The sequence below is a fragment of the Amblyomma americanum genome, chromosome 4, assembly GCF_052857255.1.
Source record: "Amblyomma americanum isolate KBUSLIRL-KWMA chromosome 4, ASM5285725v1, whole genome shotgun sequence".
Taxonomy (NCBI): Eukaryota; Metazoa; Arthropoda; class Arachnida; order Ixodida; family Ixodidae; genus Amblyomma; species Amblyomma americanum.
In genome coordinates this window covers 192,895,518-192,916,863 of record NC_135500.1, presented here as the reverse complement: position 1 = coordinate 192,916,863, position 21,346 = coordinate 192,895,518, and the positions used below count along the sequence as shown (strand labels likewise).

At 47.8% G+C, this 21,346-nt stretch overlaps 2 protein-coding genes across 2 annotated transcripts; one reads left to right on the top strand and one right to left on the bottom strand.

Moving 5' to 3' along the window:
• The first annotated feature begins 1,724 nt into the window (after positions 1 to 1,724).
• mRpL48 (mitochondrial ribosomal protein L48) lies at positions 1,725 to 3,939 on the top strand. The gene is made up of 5 exons (XM_077662711.1): positions 1,725 to 1,920; positions 1,985 to 2,074; positions 2,148 to 2,284; positions 2,387 to 2,489; positions 3,681 to 3,939. The coding sequence occupies exons 1-5, from the start codon at positions 1,900 to 1,902 to the stop codon at positions 3,888 to 3,890; spliced, it is 561 nt and encodes a 186-aa protein (XP_077518837.1). The 5' UTR covers positions 1,725 to 1,899; the 3' UTR covers positions 3,891 to 3,939.
• Positions 3,940 to 7,429: 3,490 nt separating this feature from the next.
• LOC144129940 (neuroligin-2-like) lies at positions 7,430 to 19,893 on the bottom strand. Its single transcript, XM_077663996.1, has 7 exons — positions 19,656 to 19,893; positions 18,326 to 18,569; positions 15,292 to 15,600; positions 11,801 to 12,182; positions 10,141 to 10,436; positions 8,893 to 9,016; positions 7,430 to 7,465 (listed from the first exon to the last, which is right to left on the bottom strand). The coding sequence occupies exons 1-7, from the start codon at positions 19,831 to 19,833 to the stop codon at positions 7,430 to 7,432; spliced, it is 1,569 nt and encodes a 522-aa protein (XP_077520122.1). The 5' UTR covers positions 19,834 to 19,893.
• Positions 19,894 to 21,346: the final 1,453 nt, after the last annotated feature.

Here is a 21,346-nt window from a genome sequence, read left to right as displayed (position 1 = left end):
GCAGTGTACATGGTCGTGAGTGCATAGACAAAAAATGATGGCGCAACAAGTAAAGAAGGTACTTGTCGCTGCCGTGACACGGAGGACGCCAGCAAGAGTGACTGCATAGTTTTTGACAATGACTTTGTTAAAAGCTTCTGAATTTATATTTGTTCATGAAATGCTGTTTGCGAATGATTCTTGCTTTGCTGTGCAGCAAATTGCGAGCATTCGTTAATTCGACTTCGAGGTATGTGCAACCAGGTTTCAGTGGAGCACATTTTTTTTATCAGCAATGCATTCCTCGACTGCAGAATGAAAGCAAAGAAGAATGCAGTTGCTGTTAAGGCTAACTTTTTGTGAGGTTCAAAACCTTCGGGGTTGCAGTATATGGTGGAAGAAGCATAATTCAATCAGTTTTCCTTCATTTCATCACATACGTGATGCACCAAGGAAGTGGTTTGCTTGATGGGTGGGTTTATGGGGTTTCACTTACCAAAGCGACTCAGGCACGAGGGACGCCGTAGTGGAGGGCTGCGGATAATTTCTACCAACTAGATTTCTTTTCAAAATACGTTTGCTGCATCAAAAAAATTGGGACACAAAGAAAAGACTGGACGAATGCCTCGTGTCCCCATTTTTTTCATGCTGCAAACGTATTTCAAGATTTATCGATACCAACTGGCCCAAGCATCGGTGTGTTTGGTGGTTTTTTAACTTACATATACATTGCACAGTACATGAGCATTTAGCATTTCGCCTTCATCGAAATGCGACCACCGTAGCTGGAATCGAACCCACGTCATTGGGTCAGCAGACGAGCACCATGCATAATAGCCACTGCGGTGCGGCTTCCAAGGAAATGTATTTCGAATTTTTCTTTTGTTTCTATGTCTTGGAACGTTTCTTAGAGTACATCGCGTTCTTTGCAGCACTTTTGTGATCAAGATGGCCTGCACATGTGCAGTGCGACAGTGCAAGCATTCATTAAGAAAAAATTGCAGCCATTGGGTGCGTTAGAGCAGCAGCACTGTCTACCGTGGTTTAGCTCTGAGGGTGCTAGGCACCAAGTCGATACCGTTGTACAACGGTCTTGCTTCTAGACTCCGGTAAATACTGTACTAGCCCACCTCGCATGTGCCCTTCCAGGAGTTGCACTCCGAACCCAAAATGGCACAAATATGCGTTTTCTTGGTGGTCAGAAACAGCTGCCAAGGGGCAGTGTGCGAAATCTGCGGTTAGCAACAAATTCAAGCTGCGGGTAAGTTGTTTAAACAACTTTTCGAATAGAAATCGAGTTCGAGCGGAATTTGCGAGCATGAGTTCATTAATCTGATCGTAGTCAGTGTCGTGCAGGAAAGAGGATGAGCCTAGATTAGATGCACGAGGGCGGTAAATATGGCGTAAAGTCATCTCGGAAACACTGTTTTTGATGAGCGGTTGGTAGCAGTCTATTTTAATTTCTTTTATTTCGGCAACGCAAAGTTGTTAAACCGATAGGCTTGGTCGCTAGGATCCGCTTGAGTGCTGCTACAGCGCTGCTGTGCGTCTTGTCAGGACCGAAACCATCCTCATTTGTAGTTAACAAACCTTCGCAATGGAATTACTGTCGTGTTTAAAATATGTGCATTATTTTTTTGAAAAAATTGTTTTGTTAAGAAAGTTCTTTTTGGACTTTTCTAAAAAAAAAAAAAGTTCAGATGACTAAAGTTGGCTTTTTTTCTAGCCAACACAAGTCGAGTCGTAGCGTGTACGTGAATGGTGGCGAAAGTAGTTTTGATGAGTGCCATCGGCTCTTCTTGTAGACTTCAGATATATCTTGTTTAATGCGCAACTGTATGATTCTCCCGGTTTAAGCGACCCTTATCGATATTAGCTTTTCTGTTTCTTCTTACTTTTCGTGCCGCCGGCGCAGTAAACATGAATCAACGTGCAGTATCGGTAAGCACGTCGTCCCGGCTGCAACTTTTCAATCCCTTCTAATTTTCGTCTCCCACTTTTCTAGACCTTGCTGAAGTTGACAAGGCGGGCATCAAAAATTCAGGTTTTCAGTGCGAGATCAATTATGAAGTACCATGAGCCGGAATATCTCCAGGTAAATTCTTTGCTGTGTCTCTAATTAAAATGATCGATCTCTGAAACCACTCTGCTTTTCGCGTCATATGCAGTACCTGAAACCCCCGCTGCCAGTGTATGAAGGCCTTGTTAACGTCCAGCTTAAAGGATACGACTTCACTGTCCTCGAGCACAACGCCAAGAAAGTGGCTAAAATAGCTGCAATGTTGGGCATTAAGGTTTCTGAATGGTAAGGAGTCATCTTGACCTCTAGCTGTTTAGTGGAGTGGGTTGTTATAAATGCGAACTGCTTCATTTTCGGCGTTTGAAATTTGTTACTATTCCCTTACAGTTGGGCCACACCCTTGGAATCGATGTCAATATCGACGTACAAACCACAGAGCACTGTAGTAGAAGAGACATACAATTTGAATGTTTACGAGCGAAATATCCAGGTAACCATCTCAAAGCTGTACTTTGGATCCTAGAAGCGTCAAAGATCATGTTGAATACTCTGAAATTCTAAGAATTTTGTCTTTAGCCTCATAAACGCGCGCATTCATTGGTGACAAGGTGGTGGTTTTGCGGGAATAAGTGGACCGTGGCGTTTTGGCTGTGTGAAAACATGGTTCGCAGCACCGTAGTGATGTCATTTTTGTTGACTCCTTTAATTTTCTGTTTCCAAAATTAAATCATTACACTATACGCGGCTGCTTACTAAGTAGCACCCGCATAAAAGTTTCTCTACTGAAGTGTGTTCTTTCATGCCAAGCACAAAACATTGCTACAAAGTGTGATGGGCCAAAGACGCGACAGCGGTAGTAGTACGCTCCCTCACGAGGATACTCACCCTCATGCCCACTCGATTCACGCCCACAGATTGCACATTTTTCAGGGAACCTAATTTTCTTGCCCAGATGCGAACGGTATGCATTTCCTAGAGCGCTTCACCCGTTCATTCCTTCGCCCTGGTCCTCACCCATTCATTTTCCCTGTAGCGTTCGTATCTGTTCCATCCACTAATCTCTGTCCTCAGTACCCTACCCCACTGAAGGAAAATAAAGATGTGGAGATCCTCAATTCAGCATGTGATCATGTCATGCGCCACGCGTTAAGCGCCGAGTAGACCAGTAGGCCAACATTTTTTGGATAGGCTTGTCTGAATCACTTGAAGCATGTACAGTACTCACGGATTGAAATAGGACATTCGGAGCGCTAGCCTTGCAGTGCCACGCAGGCATGTGGTAAACCAGAGGCCGGCTGATTGGCTACTGGAAGGAACAATTCTGCTTTGTAGATGTTCTCCCTCTCACGCCATACCACAATGCACCACCTTGGTTCCATGAGCGTCTACGGGCGGCGCTCCATGAAGCGACGGCCACGCGCTCCGAATGTCCTATTTCAATCCGTGAGTACTGTACAGTGAGCGTGGTTGACAGCGTCTTTGGCAAGCCGGGCGGCCAGATGGAGAGTGACATCAACAGAAGTTGGAAAAGGGTGGTCGTGCTCGTTCTTTCCTCCTTGCATGCGCCAGTCTCGCATTTCCGAAGGATATCCAGTGGTGGTTAACAATTAATTAGCGTGAAGCTGCTGGCGTGGCAAGTTCCAGTCTGGGCTGACGTTGGCGTCTCCGGGCGCGGCGGCAGGTGTCCGAGCTCTCCGGAGTGATGGCGCCCGTCTTCGTGGAGGCCGTCCAGGGGATCCTGTCCGAGGGCGTACGGCTGAGTGTACACAGGCACCTGCCCGAGCACGAGGAGATCCGCTACGTGCCTGACCTGGAGCTGGAGGAGCTGCAGCGGCAGCTGGAGGAGATCGTCAACCCGCCCGCGTCGCAGCACGTCAAGAAGCCTTTCTGACGTGCGCAGCCTCTCGAGCGTTGTAAATAAACGGTAGATGTTCACTGTTCGAGGTGGTGGTTCTCTGTAATTGCCTCTGGTGTGCCTAGGCGGGTCCACGGGAACATACTGGGCTTTTTTCTTTACATATGCAACACGAAGGTGAAGAGCTGGGGTGAGCATACTGTGTTACACGCTTCTTCCACGCGAGAACACGCGCCATTGCCACTTTGTCCAAATATATATATATATATATATATATATATATATATATATATATATATATATATATATATATATATATATATATATATACATACATATATACATGAAGGAAGCCAACAGTCACCGAAACCAAGGTGCATTGGGGAATGTTATTTTTTTCTCTTTAATTTATAGTGCGAATTAGTGGGAGAAAAGTACTTCAATTAAGTTTTTTTTTTTTTCATTTAAAGAAAACCACTTATAAAGCAGCAGAAAAAACAACCATGCCGCCGGTGGGATCCGAACCCACGACCTCCGAATATCGCGTCCGGTGCTCTTACCAACTGAGCTACGGCGACGGCTGTCAAATCTGCTGCTCTCGTGGGTATTTATGTTTACTGGGTGTAAGCGAAACTTGAGTGTTCACCAGCGCCATCCTCGTCCATAGCGGCGGACGTAGCACGTCCTGTATTACCGCGAGTGTGACGTGGAACGTCATATATATATATATATATATATATATATATATATATATATATATATATATATATATATATATATATATATATATATATATATATATATATATGTGTGTGTGTGTGTGTGTGTGTGTGTGTGTGTGTGGAACGTCATATATATATATATATATATATATATATATATATATATATATATATATATATATATATATGTACATACATACATACAGGACTCTGCGAAGGACATCACTGACTTCCACTTAGATTTTCCAATGAGATCGCACAGTTGGAACCAACTGGAGCTTCCTGTTGTGAGATCAGCTTCCAATTGGTTTTCTGGGTTCCAAAGCTCCAATTGGTTTCAAATGCATGGTTCCAGTTGGGCGATCTAACTGGAAGTGCCGGAACAAACTGGAACCTCACGAACCAGTTAGGTAATTTAATTGGAAACGCAGAACCAATTGCAATGCCCAACTGGAACTAGGTATGGAAACCAAATTGACTACGTATATAGTTGGATTCGTGAGTTGGCCAATTGGGCCCAACTGGTTCAAACGCCCAACTGCACCCATTGCTTTTTTTCTTACTGACTTACTGAGATGTGCTTTAATGACGCTGATTTTTTATGCTTGATGTGTGGATTCGGCGTCGCGGTGTTGTTTCTTCGTACGTGCTTTTGTGTGCGTGTGTGCGCGCGTGCTGTGTACAATTTTTGGTGGTCTTTGACGACTGTGCTGTATATACATCAAGGCACTGAGCAAGCGTAGATGCATGCGCCGTGTAGACGTAATATAGAGGGCGTCCCAGCTAACGTGAGCTATGTAGGGCGGGGTGACAGTCTTATATTATTAAGACTTCTGCTAAAACTTTGCAAATAAACACCTGTATAGCGTAAAAGTAAGTTCAAAATGGCACATCTTCTGAAAAGATAGCTTTATTCTGCACCTTTTCGTCCAATAGTTTCCTTCCGCGCTCTGAAGAAAACGCGCGAAACGCCAGAGGAGAATAGAGACATTTGGCACAGCGCGTACCGCTACCGCATGCCGATGTTTGGCGCAGACGTGCGCGCAACGAGCCGGCTCAGCAACCTGCGCACGCACAGCGGCAACGCGCGGTAAGTGGTAGCGGTAGGGAGCCTGCATGCAGTTGTATGGAGGCTCCCTAGATAGTGGTACGTGCTATATTGATAGTCTCTAATATGGCCAGAACGGGAGCGCCGACTTTTTTTTAAAAAACAGTGCCTTGCTTCCGGGTTCTGTATTTTCGAAACTCGGTGAGGTAAAAGTGGGGTGTTATTTATTCTTTTTTTTTCGTGAAATCGGGGACGGAAGTAGGAATTTTGGTGAAATTCTATCGCAAAATTTGAGTTTTCCAAGATTATTCGTGGATTGAAAACAATTAAGTGCGTGTAATGTGAACATTTTGAAAGAAATCTGTCTAGGTGGGAGGCGAACTAGAAAGAAGAACGTGCAGCTTTCGACCAAAGGTCTCGCAGAAACCGGAATTTTCGCGGCCGACGTGAGTTTTTCAAGGATTTGATGGGGACAAAGGAAACCTTTTTACACTTCCATTCGGTCCACTTGTCTCGCGTGGACCGCGAGGAAGGGACGACTAGCCGACACGGCAACCGTCGGAGCGAAGTCCACTACGCACAGTGGCGAGAACCTTTACAAATTTTTGTAGACAGTCTATGGACTGTTCATAGGCTATACAGTCTATAGACTCTCTATAGACGAATCCTAGAGAACAGTTTATAGGCAATACAAATGCTGTAGGCAGTCTATAGCCAATCTATAGATTTATGGCCACACACTTTTAGTATAATTTTGTCTTTAGACAGTCTACATACTGAATAGACAAAAATAAATATCTATAGAAAGGCAATAGAGTCTATAAGAAGCCTATAGACTGTCTATAGACCATTTTTATAAGTGAAACCGCAGAAGTACGCGCTCGCTTGCAAGAAGGTGCCACGCTGTTATATGGAGGAGCTGTTTCTGGATTTGGTGTGCATCCGCAACACACTGTGGCAGTGTGTTTCCTGGAAATGTACATTTCCAGGAAAGGCTTCCTCGCTATGTGAGCCACCTGAATGGAAACGCGTGCTTGCGCACAATATGGTTGCTCGCGGGGTGGTGGGGAATAAACATTGCCGCGTCGCGAATGATGTATACTTACGCGGATGGAAGACTAATTTGAGGCATAAAGCAACGCTTTGAGCAAGAAGGCAAGACAACACACGCTATGACTGCTACCAACTGAAAACGGCTTGTGAACCGTTTTGAATCAACTAGCCCAAATCGCCACTCTACATCAAACCTGTTTACTTTCGGGCCCGGTTTGCGAGGAGGACACTAGAAGCTGTCGCTTCAGCGGATTAAGCTTGATGTAGATGACCTTGGTGTTCTCAAAACGATGCGTTTGATCAAGTCCTCAGAATACTCCGCAATCTCACTGCGCTAACGGTCAAAGCCTGTGGTAGCAAAGACTTTGTAAAGAGCAGCGCAGCAAATTTTATAGTAATAATAATAATTGGTTTTTGGGGAAAGCAAATGGCGCAGTATCTGTCGCATATATCGTTGGACACCCGAACCGAGCCGTAAGGGAAGGATAAAGGAGGGAGTGAAAGAATAAAGGAAGAGAGAAGTACCGTAGCGGAGGGCTCCGGAATAATTTCGACCACCTGGGGATCTTTAACGTGCACTGACATCGCACAGCACACGGGCGCCTTAGCGTTTTGCCTCCATAAAAACGCAGCCGCCGCGGTCGGGTTCGAACCCGGGCACCCGGGAACAAATTTTATAGACGGCGCGCTCATTCCGTTGATACGCGCGGTGTTTCGGCCGTGGCACGAAGCGCCCGATGCGTGACAAGGGCTTATGACACGTACTCCTGGCTTTCATGGCTGATTTCCTGGAAAATTTTTAAGTTGTGGTACTTAACGCCCGAAGCGGCACGTGGGCTATTGGGACGCTGTAGTGGGGGATTCCTAATTAATTTAGAACACTTGGGGTTCATTAGATAGACGCGACATTGGCTCGATGTTATGTTAAACAGCCGCGCTCATACGGACAAAAGAAAATATGAACGCAACCCCAAGTGGTCGTGGTTGCTTGAATCTTTGCTTTCGTACTTGCGGCTGTTGACAAGTAAACCCTGTACTGTATGTCGCAGGAAAACATCTGCAGACACGAATTCAGTTCAGAAAACGTCTGTGACTGCTTTTGTGCAGCGCCCTCTGGCCACTGATTCTCTTTCCATGTAATCTATGGCGATGCAACTGCGTGCAGCAGAACGAAAAAAATATGTTCCAAAGAGAATTATAGGTGCATTTTACGGTCTACTTTCGCGTGCAGACAGACGCTCGGTCTAGCAGAAAGCGCATTTTCTCGCGCAGCTCCGGAAACATGGGCGAATATGGTGCACGGAAAACCCAGGAGAGGCCCTCGCTATGCGTGCAAGGTTGTCTACTTTTTTCTGCTCAGCGTTCTAAGCATCGTCTTGTGTCCAGTTTATCTGGATGCGTATCTGCATTTCCACAGTATAGTGCTAATTTTTTCTTGTGCATTTGGTTAAATGACAGCTTGATTTCCACTTTGGCCTTAAAGGGACTCAAGGAGAGTTCGTGCAGTTCTTAGCCTCCGGACTACGTTTTCTTTCGTCCCTTGCGCAGCCATGGCTGAAATAAGTCTGTGGCTACAGTTATTTTCCACGCTCACACGCGGACTATGGTTGATGTGCACAGGTGCTGCTTTAGTATATATGGGTTATTGAACAAACGGGCATCACTAAAGGAGCGTGCTGATTGTATTTAAAGTCATTAGTATCTACGCACTGCAGCTGCAACGTTGTAATCAACGAATTATACGAATCACATTCGTGAATTTATATATTTTGTATTCTTTTTCGCGAAAGCTTATTTGAATGCAGAAGGTGTATCCGAAAATCTCGTCCCTAATTTACTCGTTTTTCGCTTACGTTCGGTACCATCACAATAAGCCACGCGCCTACCATTTTGGAAACGCGACGCCCTCGTTTTGTTGGCGATGACGTCCTGAGTAGTACTTTTTCGAAATACGTTTCGAAAGTCCGAAAACGGCGCCTCGAAATGGCGCCACGTTCTCGCTCCGACGAGCGAAGGCGCCATCGTCATTCCACTCTTCGGGCTGCGGCGCTGGCGCCGGCGTCGTGGGGTGGGGCGACGACTGCGCAGAGTTCGGCGAGACCACGACCGACGACGGCGCTGGGCGCGTTGCGGACGCCGACCGCTCGGTTCTTGCGGTCGTAGTTGCGGAAGTCTTTTCAGTCTTGTCGCTTGTTGCCTGTTCGTGTTTACGCACGTGCCTGCACGGGTCCTGGTTCAGCGTGACGCCCTGCAGTCCGTCTCCGGTGATTACCACGGCTGCCTTCGTGGACTTGTTGTAGACGGCCCACTCTTCTCCGTTCAGGGTCTTGGGCAGGGGCCTGCAGAGACGCAATAGAGCAGCAAATTGAAATAGGAGCGGATTTATGGATGGCTTGTACCGGCGTCACTGTATAGTTGCCACGTTCTAGACTGCAGGAGCAGGGCAACAGCCTGCGCGTTCTTCTAATACGTTTATCGGCACTTGTTCCGTCCAGCACTGTGGAGGCTGTTTTCGAGCGGAGAACAAACTTTGCAGTGATCTTTGGTTGTAGAGCTAACGTTATGAATGCTTCTTGAGACACGCACGAAGAAACTGAGAAACCGAACAATACAGTGCTACATTTTGCATCGAATTTGCCGGGGGATGTTGTGATTGTTCGATAATTCGATAGATCCAGGTTCGAATACCCGGGTTCGACAGTGCACGCACGCTGGCTTATTCTGATGCTCAGAGCTCTGAGCATCAAGTCACAAGCTGAGCTTCTTCACCACTGCCTTAATTGTGACATGGCCTTGTTCCTCCGCACTGCCTTGTGACACGGCATTTGCGCAAGGGCGACACGTTGCTGGTCTGACGGCAGAGGTGGCCTAGTGGTCTGAGCATCCACCTCGCATGCGTGAGGTGCGGGGTTTTATCCCCAGTGCATCTGGGTACCCACGGTTGATACAATGGGTATACAAGCTTTACCCTGGCCTTGTACTCAGCTTATCAAGGGTTAAATACTTGGGAAATGGGTCTTTGGCCACGTCTTGCGTAGACGAAAAAACACTTTGTGCCGTGACTCTCTCTGGCCAAAGCTGCAATTGTTCCATAAAAATTCGTCGTCATCATCATCATCATGCCTTGAGGAAGAAATGTGCTACATGTCGTCTCGCGAGATGAGTGCCACCAAGTGTGTGCACAGTCTCCTCTAACCCAGAACACCCCAGGCATGCTCATTGTATTATGGCATCATCACTTTCCATTCGAAACTCACTCTCCTTTTACTTTCCCTTTCCCCCTTCCCCAGTGCGGAGTAGCAGGCCGGGGTCACCTTACCGCAGGTCGACCTCTTCACTTTTCCTTTCATTAAATTACTTTCTTTTTCTCTTGGCGCGTCATTAACATACGAAGAAAGACAGGACAAGACAAGCGCTTGTCCTTTCCGTCTTCATGTCGCGCTTAACGGCAGCATTAACTTGCCCCGTGTTGAGGAACGAGTTGAGCAAGTCGACGAGGCGGTCCCGAGCCGCGACGTCCGCTTTGGTGGTGCGCACTCTGCTCAGGTCGGTGAGCGAGAGGCGGACGGCGGCGTAGTGGTCCGCCTCGCCGCCCAGGCCGGGATTCTCGAACGAGGGCCTCGCGTCGAAGACGAAGCGGTACACCGCCACGCCGCTGCTCGCCATGCGCTCGGCGAAGCGGCGCATGGGGCAGCGGTACCTCACGTCCGCGTACGCTGCGTTCCACACGACCGTCGAGTTGACCGCCCCCAGCTCACGCTGCGCCAGCAAACAGGTGCCGTCACATTTACTTATTTATTTACCCTCAGAGCTGTTACTCGTTACAAGGGGGGAGTGGGAATAACATACACGTTCAAACCGCAAAAAACAACAGCTACGAAATTAAACGTAGTTAGAGGCACACACTTATATAAAATCAATAGCAGTATTACGAAAGGCAAGCAGTATGAGTAATTTCAGCAAATATCATGGGGAACGCGATTCCAGCTGACACAAGTTCTAGATATATGAATGAATCGTGAAAACATCATGTGCGACAAGGAGGGATGCAAACATTGTGGCGGTGAACAATAATATAATTGTTTTTTTGGGGAAAGGAAATGGCGCAGTATCTGTCTCATATATCGTTGGACACCTGAACCACGCCGTAAGGGAAGGGATAAAGGAGGGAGTGAAAGAAGAAAGGAAGAACTAGGTGCCGTAGTGGAAGGCTCCGGAATAATTTCGACCGCCTGGGGATCTCTAACGTGCACTGACATCGCACAGCACACGGGCGCCTTAGCGTTTTGCCTCCATAAAAACGCAGCCGCCGTGGTCGGGTTCGAATCCGGGAACTCCTGATCAGTAGCCGAGCGCCCTAACCACTGAGCCACCGCGGCGGGTAGTGAACAATGCGTGCTGAAATATACGACGGTCTTTTTTAATAACCTGTCTTTAAGATAAGTTATTAAGGCATATAACTCTTGTGGAGCTGCTCAAGCAGGCGAACAAGCCCTGACTGCAGTTTGCAGGTTGCCTACACTCGACTACAACTTACCAATGAACACAGCTGACGTAAGCTAACCTAACACGGGCACTACAGAGAAGGCCTAGCTAGCAAAACAGATTACTGGGCGTGTTGGCATATAGGATTGCCCGTCGGCACATAGCGACTCGCCAGGCCGAACACCAGAAAAAGCTGCGCCCGTCCTGTTTTGCTGGTGTTCGGCTTTATCATGCGAGTCGAGCTGTGTGCAGAGAAAGTATGCGGTCCTCCGTGAGGTATCTTAGGCTTCTTCATTCGGTGTTTGTTTCGAGCGTGACATATGCAAAGCGAGCCAGCTGCTGCTTTGCTGGAAGGCTGTTTCCTTCGGAATAAACTCATTTATAAGCACAGCGCTGCTTGTGATCTGTTCTGAAACTTGCTTGCTTTGCTGCCGTTTTTCCGTTTAGTGTTGGAAAACTTGTATAGCTGTTGAAAACCAAACTTGGTCTCAGCGTTTTCCCGCACTAGCAGCTTTCGCCGAAAAATGCGCTCTCTCTTTAACCTATATATACGGCACATCAACAATTGCATTGACGAGCAACCTTTCACCCAGGCGTTTCTACGGCAGCTGCCAGACGTAGGAAAGTACCGCACTGACCTGGTAATCGTGCAGAAAAGCCGACGCGTCGTTTATGCCCTGAGACGCGAGCCACCGCAGCATCCACTCGCTCGGCACGTTGTCCAGGCTGGCCATTCGGCTGACGAAGTGGAACCCTTCGTCGGGCACGCTGCCCAGAAGCAGGGCCCGGCTGCTCAGCGGCTTTTCCTGGGGCGCTGCGAAGACGTCGTCCATGCTCCGCGAAGGGTCGATGACGCGACCGTTGAGGCCCGTCAACCGGGGCACGAGCAGCGCCGACGGAAGCTTCCTCAGGCACGAGAGGGCTTCGTCGGTGGACGCGACCTCGCCGTAGCTTTCGCACTGGACTCGGCGGGCAAGGATGCGAATGTTGGTCGTGATCACGTCGGTGTCCTTCATGTACCTGCGTCCGTCAGCAGCAGGGCTTAAAGTCTGCCTCATTCAAAAGTCTGGCTCCATCGGAGTAGCCCCGCCGCGGTGGCTCAGTGGTTAGGGCGCTCGACTACTGATGCGGAGTTCCCGGGTTCGAACCCGACCGCGGCGGCTGCGTTTTTGTGGAGGAAAAACGCTAAGGCGCCCGTGTGCTGTGCGATGTCAGCGCACGTTAAAGATCCCCAGGTGGTCGAAATTATTCCGGAGCCCTCCACTACGGCACCTCCTTCTTCCTTTCTTCTTTCACTCCCTTCCTTATCCCTTCCCTTACGGCGCGCGGTTCGGGTGTCCAACGATATATGAGACAGATACTGCGCCATTTCCTTTCCCCAAAAAACCAATTAATTAATTAATAAAAAAAAATCGGAGGGGGTCTCCAGTGATTCGAGCACAGGGGGAGAGGGTAATAAAGGGAGAGAGAGAGAGAAAGCGGTTTGCAGCCTGTTTTACGCAAAACTTAAGGGTGTTTATTTTTTTTTTTTGCTCAGTTTATAACATAAAAGTTTATAACGTAACATAAAAGCGGCAGAAAGAAAGTCCGTTCTAAGGCGGTGAAGCTATCTGAACAGTGGACGTGCACGAATTTGGAGGGCGGGTCTGTGTATGCTCGCTTGCAAAAAAAAAAAAAAGGCAGACGATCACTGTGTGCAGATTCCAATTCGCCAATAACCAGACAGTGAAGGCGCGGGGGTCTCAGACCCCTCGTCCATATTGGAGGGGGTCTGAGACCCCCAAGACTTTAAGACTTTAAGCCCTGGTCGGCAGTAGCGAGGTGGGTACGTTTTGGAGCAGAGCCATGCACGACACGGGGAAAGCATTGCCTGGAGTTTAATTTAGAACGGAGGTTACAACTCTTTGCTTGCCATTGGGAAAATGACCGTTTTTTGTAGGTTTCAGTAGCTTTTTTTTCCCGAAAATTATTGCATTTAAAGTTTAATGCAATACATGAAAACAAAGCTAAATAAATACGCTTTTTAGGCATTAAAAATTAATAACGAATTGCTAGTTGCAACAAGAAATTTTAAATGAAAAAAAAAAGATTTTAAGTAAAATTGAATAAAACTTGTAAAGACACGCTTGTATCTAAAAAGAGGAAAACGTTAGGAATTTTCTAAAATATGCAAAATGTTTGGCACTCTATTGGCCACTTCATCTGAAAAAGATCAAACTTCTATCTTAAAAAATTTTATTGCTAGAGAAAAATTACAGGAGTGCACTACTTTCATTTTCTTTAATTTTATGTTTTGTTTTCATCTTAATTTCTTATTATTTTTGTTTCCTATTCTATTATTCATTTATATTTTTATTTTTTACTTTTTTGTTTCTGTTTATATATATATATATATATATATATATATATATATATATATATATATATATATATATATATATATATATATATATATATTGCTTAATCAGCTTACACAGTTTTGTTTTCGTTACCGCACAACTTATGACTGACAGTTCGTGCGGACGAATTCCGTCCATAAACTGCCGTCTACAGGTTCAGCCTACAACTTCCGGCCACGCCATTCATGAGCCAAGAAAGGAATAAGTGGAAACCCTATAGTTGGGCACCGGAGCGCGGTCGCCTGTGTTCCTGGCTGGTTTCCGTCGTCGCCGATGCTAGAACTGAATCCCGGCGAAAAGGCAGTATCTTCAGACTCGCTGCTGCTCGGGTTATCGATAAAATCAATCGCATACAAAGCGGAGTCCTGAGATTTGCGACGTTTTAGATCACGCATCGCGCATGCGCAGGCTGCCAAGGGACTTTGACGCTACCGCGTCTTCTGAGCGCCGCCCGGCGGGAAAAAAAACTACACCGAAAACGAAATGTTATTTGTCTAAATACAAGCCAGATGACGCAGCGTGCGAAGTCGTCGTTAGCGGGCAATCAGCGTGGTATGCTTTTTTGCGTCTTTGCAGCGCGTTAAAAAAATTACGCCTACAGAGCAGTTGCTTATCGGGCGTTAGCAGAAATTAGTGAGGAGAAGAAGGAAAGACTGACCAACATACCGGGAGCTATTACAGCATTACAGACTGGAAAGGAAAACGTAACCACAGGCTCAAAAGAACTCGCTAAAGAGGAACAAGTAGTATTACGCAAACTACGAACTAATACATGCACACACCTCAGCCTTCTGCATAGGATACATCCCACGCTATATTCAGATCAATGTCCATTTTGTGAGGAATAGTCGAATACATTTCATATGGTGTGGGCATGCCGGAAAAAAAAACAAAAACAGGGTCTAGCGATCGTCAGAAAACCCACGATTGAGCAGTGGGAGTCGATGCTGACCAGCTCACGCCTGGAGGACCAGAAAGCACTGGTGCAACGGGCGAAACAGGCGGCCATCTCCAATGCGACTGCACTCACTATTTTTTTTTTGCTCATAAATAAAGTTTAATTCATTCATTCATTCGAGACATCGCAATGTGTCGATCGCAGCGATCGGAACAGCCGATCTCAGCGCTACGTTTGCTGTTGTCTGATCACCTCGTTTGCTTTCGGTTTTTCTCTTAGAAATGCAGCATTAGATCCATCGGAAGCTCTACTTTTCACGGTAACAACAAAATGGCGGCGCTCTGAGGAAAGCCGTGGAATCGACGATGCTCTGGTATCATCAGAAGCGCGTTTCGCTTACAATTTCCGACCACACATAGAAAATAAACATTATTTTCCAGATTTATACTGCATATTTCGCTATAACTTTTCATCTCGAGGCAGATGATGGATGGAGTTAGGATGGAGTTTTGCTCTTTTTCCCTATTGACTGCGTGCTCTCGATGCTAGAGTCCACCCGTTTCGCGCAAAGCCCGGGAGGAGAACTCGTGAAGCTCAAGAACAGCGCGATCCGCGGTCCGCTGCCGTGATCCGCTTCCGCGAGGCGCCACTGCGCGTGCGCAGAACGCCCTACGGCCGCCAGATGGCACCCCGTGCCCGTCAACTACCGCGTCGGGGTTAATCCTGGCCAATCGGCGCTCGCAGTGGTGTCGGAAGCGGGACACGGTAGCAAGTCTCTAGCTAACCGATCCTCCGCTGAGGTGAACTGCATTCCCACTGCCGCTTCGCTCACCTGGTGTATGGGCTCCCGCTGATCAGGACGAAGCGCTCCACGTCGGCGACGTCGCGGTGCGTGCTGAGCATCCAGTGTCCGACGGAGGCGGCCCCGGCGCCGTGGCCGGCCAGCGTCAGCCGAGACGCGTTGCCGCCGAACAGGCCCACGTTCTCCTTCAGCCAGCGGACGGCCGTGATCTGGTCGCCGAGGCCCAGCTCCACCGACTCCGACTCGTTCACGATGGAGGAGCCCAGCAGACCCAGCCGGTAGTTCGGGATGGCCACTACGGCGTTCGCCTTGGACGCCAGCAGGCCGCCGTCGTAGGCCCTGCGCCATCACCACACGAGCGCAGAAGAGTAAGACAGACGACAGACGGACGGACGGACGGACGGACGAACGGACGGACGGACTGACTGACTGACTGACAGACAGACAGGCGGACGGACGGAAAGAAATAAAGAAAGAAGGCTCCACTAATGTTCTGCAACTTCGGCGCTTGCTTTTACAACTTTTCGGTTATCAGGATAGATACACGTACTGTAGAACACGTTCTACACACTCTTAACTCTGCCAAGTTATTTCCCTATTTCCAGTGAAGCGCTTGTTTTCATTCGGACTGCGTATACCCGATGCGTATGCTTACCCTATATGCGGTGCATGGTCTTATTAAACCACCACATAAACAGTTTCAGGCGGCAAATGTATTCCTTTCATTAGAGAACAAGGCAGCCAGTGCCTCAAGACCGAAGGATGTGTGTATAGTGGCCGAATTTCTCGAAGCGTCAAGAGGTAGCTGCTGCGAAGTCTTTTTGCAGAGCGTGTGCTGTAAAAATGTAAAATTGCGGTGACTCGCTGTAGTGTCTTCTCGCACATGAACTACATGTGAAGCGAACCGGCCAAACTTCACGGTGCAGCAGCTATTTCGGAATGCAATGATGAAGACAAAATGATCAGAATTCTTCTGTCCCCTTTCCGCATTTTGGATGGATAATTGTCACGGTGTTGGCCACAACACAGGGACCCGGCAAGAGAGGCCCCGGCAGAACGTCATTCGGTGGGAGAAACGGCGAACTTCAACTTCCTTCAATCCGCGCGCCAGCAGCGTCAACGTCTTTTTTGCTTTAGCGCCACCTGGCTATATTTTTCATGATTTTCCAACACCCTCCGCAAAGTGGCCACTGTAAGCCGTCGGACACAGCGCAATACGAATGATAACGATTCTATGGGTGATTCTCTGCAACCAACCAAAGATAACCAATACAAAAACACCGACGTGAACCTGACGCTTCAATAAATTATTCATAGTACGCTACAGAACCGCAGAGTGAACAAGGGAGAGAAAACCTCAGGGTGCTTGCTGTGGCTGCGCCGCCACGCTGTCACGTGGTTGGTCACTCAACCTCAGGGTGGTTGAGGCAGGTTTTCCCTCAAGAACGATCTGACCAACCTCTCTCCAGCTACCATAAACTCCACAGTGACACGTGACAGAAGTGTTGCTTGTTGGGCGAGTTGGTGATCCATGAAAATAGAGCAGCGCGTAACAAAACAGGACACAAAGGAGGAACACAGAACGACACGAGCGCTAACTGTCAAATGTTTATTTCTTGCCGTTGCCACTTATAAATACACGAACCACAGCATGAAATGAGAAAGAGCAGTCAGGTCAGCTGATAGAAGCTATACAACTCAGCCTTTCGCTGGTTGCCATCGATTTAGAAAAGCGAGCTATTTTGCTGATAGTGCCACTTGCACTATCAGCACTATTTTGCTGATAGTGCCACTTGCACTATCAGCAAAAAAAATCTTGACGTGGCGACAGTGCTGTCGCCACTGCAAGATCCATTCTAAGAAAAGGGGTCGTCCAAAGCTGCGCATGCCCCTGTTTGAAAGGAGCCTAATTATCAACCGCCACAATGATGAGCACATTAGAAATATTATTGAGGCTCTGAATAGTTCACGTGCAGGCAACAAGTGTGCGAGCGTGGCATTACTCATGGCACTATCAGCAAAAGAGCTCGCTTTTCTAAATCGATGGCAACCAGCGAAAGGATGAGTTGTATTGTTTGCATCAGCTGACCTGACTGCTCTTTCCCATTTCATGCTCTGGTTCATGTATTTATATGTGGCAACGGCAAGAAACAAACATTTGACGTCAGCGCTCGTGTCGTTCTGTGTTCCTCCTTTTGCCTTGTCTTGTTACGCGCTGCTCTATTATTAAGGACAGTAGGCTACTTAATATTGCTAAGATGTATGTCCGGGCTTTTTCGTAGTTTTGTAGTTTTGTTTTTGTAGTTTTGGGCTTTTGCAACTTAGCCTAGCAATGTAATTAACTTCTGGTCCTCAATGACAATTTGTTGCGATTGTGTCGATAATTTCTGTGTCCTTCGTCTAGTGATGGTTTTATTTGGTTTCCCTTACATTTCATTGTATCAAGTCTTATGTAATTTTGTTTATTTTTTTGCTGTGAGATTACAGCAAAATGAACAAGATGCGTTTTTTATTATGCGTATTATGGTAACATGACATGCCGAGTGTTTGAGTAGCGTTGCAGTGTGTAACATATGCGCCAATGTATGTCCAATAGTGTTATTTGTTGTCTTATTGCTTGTAATATGTCTCCATGTACGCCTATGAAAATTGAGCTTGATTGTGTCCAATGAGAATGTCTACAACATATGTATATGTGTTCTCTGCTTTTAATTCAGACACCTATAATTGTTTAATGAGAAGCTGTATGTTAGCGCCCTTCAACCTGTCAAATGTCAAATATAAGGGCAGCAACCTTCGTCAAGCTGCTAATCAGCAGCTTTTTGTTGATTGCCCTCGCATTTTAGTAGTCTTGTAAGAAACGCGAAATAAATTGAGTTGAACTGAATTGAATAGTTCGTTGTCCACGATACAGCGGAGAAAAGACACTAATGAAGAGAATAGGACGACACAAGTACTGTGTCGTCCTATTCTTTTCTCCGTTCGTTGTCCTCTTCATGCTGTTTCGTCGCCTACTGGATGAAGCTTCGTGTTCAGAAGCATGCCGCTCTCGACGGCAGCGTACTTGTTTCCGGTGTGACGGAGGTCCCCGCCGTGGAAGAACACGATGACTGCGCGGGTGCCGCACTCCTGGCCGTTGAACAGGCACTCCTTGTCCGGCGTCCACAGGTTCATGTAGAGGCAGTCCTCGGAGGTCTCCCTCGTGCTCGCCGCGAGCCAGCTGGGCACGAGGGCCCCGTCCTGCGGGCAGGGCCGGTCTCGGTCGACGAAGTTGATCCTCCGCTTGGAAGAGCCGTTGTCCGGCCTCCCTGAAATTCGCAGTCAGGGGCATCCTGTGCTTTATACACAGAGTTCACTAGTGTCCACGTAAAGGGCCACACACTGTGACGAGAATTGGACACTATAGCGTCGACGTTGCCCCTTCCTCGTCACTCGCTAATAATAATAATTGGTTTTTGGGGAAAGGAAATGGCGCAGTATCTGTCTCATATATCGTTGGACACCTGAACCGCGCCGTAAGGGAAGGGATAAAGGAGGGAGTGAAAGAAGAAAGGAAGGAAGAGGTGCCGTAGTGGAGGGCTCCGGAATAATTTCGACTACCTGGGGATCTTTAACGTGCACTGACACCGCACAGCACACGGGCACCTTAGCGTTTTGCCTCCAACGAAACGCAGCCGCCACGGTCGGGTTCGAACCCGGGAACTCCGCATCAGTAGCCGAGCGCCCTAACCACTGGGCCACCGCGGTGGGTTACTCGTCACTCCCTACGTTCTGTCTTTAGATCGCGCTGTTTGATGACCTTCAAAATAGATCGCCACCAACTAACCCTTGCGTAGACGTTGATGCATCTGATTTCTACTTCCAGCAGCTCTATGTGTTTTCGTTTCTTCCACAGCACCAGTGTTGGCCAATTGTGTTGGCTCGGTTCCGTCTTGTCACGTAGTTGATTCGCTTAAAAAAAAAAAAAACTACCGGAGGCACTTAAATCGTTTTACGTGCGCATTCATAGCGCTCCGTGGGTTAATGCCCATATATGCAGAATCCGTCATTCTCTGCTGAACGTTCATAGATGGCGGCGAGCCCTCACACGTAAGAGATGCGCCACTGCACTGGCAAGTGGCTGTTCCTCCCATTGCCACCGTTAGAGATTGTGCGACCCATGTTGCTCTTTACGAGCAACCTCTCGAGCAGCTTGCGCGACTCTGCACCGAACTTACCCCAGCTTAACCGAGCTGGTACACCGAGCAACTCGGGTAAGCCTCGGGAGTGGACATTTCCGGTGTGCACTTTCCGTGGACGCCACCCATGATCCAAGTAATGCTTTCGCATTAATATCCTCCGCGCACCTGAACGTTGCTCGCGGAGACCTCCTCGGAGCTTTTCCACCCGCTCACCTAGCGGCTCTGCAGTCTGCGAAGGGTAGAAGCGGTGCTTGTCGACTGGCGGCACGGCGAACGGGACGCCGATGTAGCGGATGACCGGCTGCCCGCCGGGCACCAGCACCAAGTATCCGTCGACGCGGCCGAACTTGCACGTCAGGGAGAACATGTAGCTGCCCCGACGCCTGCGCATCAGCTGCGCAATGATGCCGGAGAGCAGCAGCAGAACGCCGATGAAGGCCAACAGTCGGCAGGCTTGCCATTTCTTGCTAAAGCAGTGAAACGGAAAGGAAGGGAAAAAAGTGTGGACACGCGCGCGAAACTTAATATGCGTCTGCATGCTGCACAAATGCATCCCCACCGGTTTCCTCGTAAAAACCTTTCTATTTTATTCAAACTACCTTCTTCGTCTGCTACTTCTTGCTATTCATCTTCCGTGCTCACCTGGATGAAATCCTACTGCTTACGCGACCTGGTAGGCAGTGCACGTCTGTGTATAAAGTCATAGTTGCCCTTTCTCATTGGGGCAAGCTCTGCATGCTGTGCTGCCGTGTGGACAGAAACTTGCCGCGAAGTGCGGATGCAGACATTACCGGCCCACGATACTCGTTAATTATTGCTATGGGAACATATATTGAGCGAAACGCATACCAGACACATGCCGCTCCGATGCGGCGCTGACCTGTTATGCAAATGGTCGAAATTGTGAATCGGGTTCTCCAGAATTTGTAATGCCCTAATTGTCCGTAATTCACCACTAAAGCTAACAGTAAAACATTCAGATGCTTACAGATATGCCTGTTCCTGTCTAGTAGCGGTGGTAGCGTGATATAGTAGCCAGTAGCAGTTCGTATGAAAGCAACGCTTGAGCCTGTGACTACGCAATTTGATCACAATCCGGTGGGTAGGTTGTGATGGCTCCACAAGGTCACGTGACCTATAGGTGAGCTTCTCCGGGAACTTTTCGCTCACAACGCTGACTACGACGACGCCGGATGTTCTGCAGAACACGAGCCTTAACGCTGTCGCGTTAAAACACGCCAATGGACCGAGATCTCGGTGCTCTCGGTGCAGAGTGAGATGCAGGTCACTCTGCACCATGCCACTGACTTGATTGTTGTTATAGTCAAACAGTTAGATTAAGAAAAATAGAGTGGATCGACCTTGGCAGGTGCTTTCAGGTCATGACTAGTTATTTATCAGTATCCCTCAATAGGGAAGCAAACAACAGCTGTATCTCGCCGGTACTTACATATATGGGGCAGAAACGTGGAGGTTTAAAAAAATGGTTGAACCTAAATTGAGGGAACACTAGGGACCTAAGGAAAGAAAATGTTACGTGGATCATGGAACAAACGCGATTTAACGATATCCTAGTCGGAATCAAGAAGAAGAAATGGACATGGGCAGCTCACGTATAATGTGAAGGCAAAATGGCCAATGATCTCTTCGGTTAACGGTATGGATTGCAAGAGAAGAAGCACAGCGGGGCTCGGCAGAAAGTTAGGTGGGTGGATGAGATTAGGAACTTTCCAGGGATAACTCGGCTGCTGCTGGCACAGGACAAGGTTAATTTGAAGTGTAGCAACCTCTTTTGGTTCCTCCATGGCAAGGCAGTTCTGTTCCGCTCTTAATACGTGTCGGTGTTTCTTCCGCCCGAGACATTACGCTAAAAGTAGCGACGTATAGGACTACGACCATGCCTG

What these genes read in the sequence shown, in the direction of transcription:
- mRpL48 (XM_077662711.1), top strand. Translation starts at nt 1,900, where the DNA reads ATGAATCAACGTGCAGTATCG. An exon ending in TGAATCAACGTGCAGTATCG is followed by an intron (nt 1,921 to 1,984) that starts GTAAGCACGTCG and finishes CCACTTTTCTAG; the next exon opens with ACCTTGCTGAAGTTGACAAG. An exon ending in TTTACGAGCGAAATATCCAG is followed by an intron (nt 2,490 to 3,680) that starts GTAACCATCTCA and finishes GCGCGGCGGCAG; the next exon opens with GTGTCCGAGCTCTCCGGAGT.
- LOC144129940 (XM_077663996.1), bottom strand. Translation starts at nt 19,833, where the DNA reads ATGCGCAGGCGTCGGGGCAGCTACATGTTCTCCCTGACGTGCAAGTTC. An exon ending in CTCCGTCACACCGGAAACAA is followed by an intron (nt 15,601 to 18,325) that starts GTACGCTGCCGT and finishes GTGATGGCGCAG; the next exon opens with GGCCTACGACGGCGGCCTGC. An exon ending in AACTCGTTCCTCAACACGGG is followed by an intron (nt 9,017 to 10,140) that starts GCAAGTTAATGC and finishes GCGTCTCTGCAG; the next exon opens with GCCCCTGCCCAAGACCCTGA.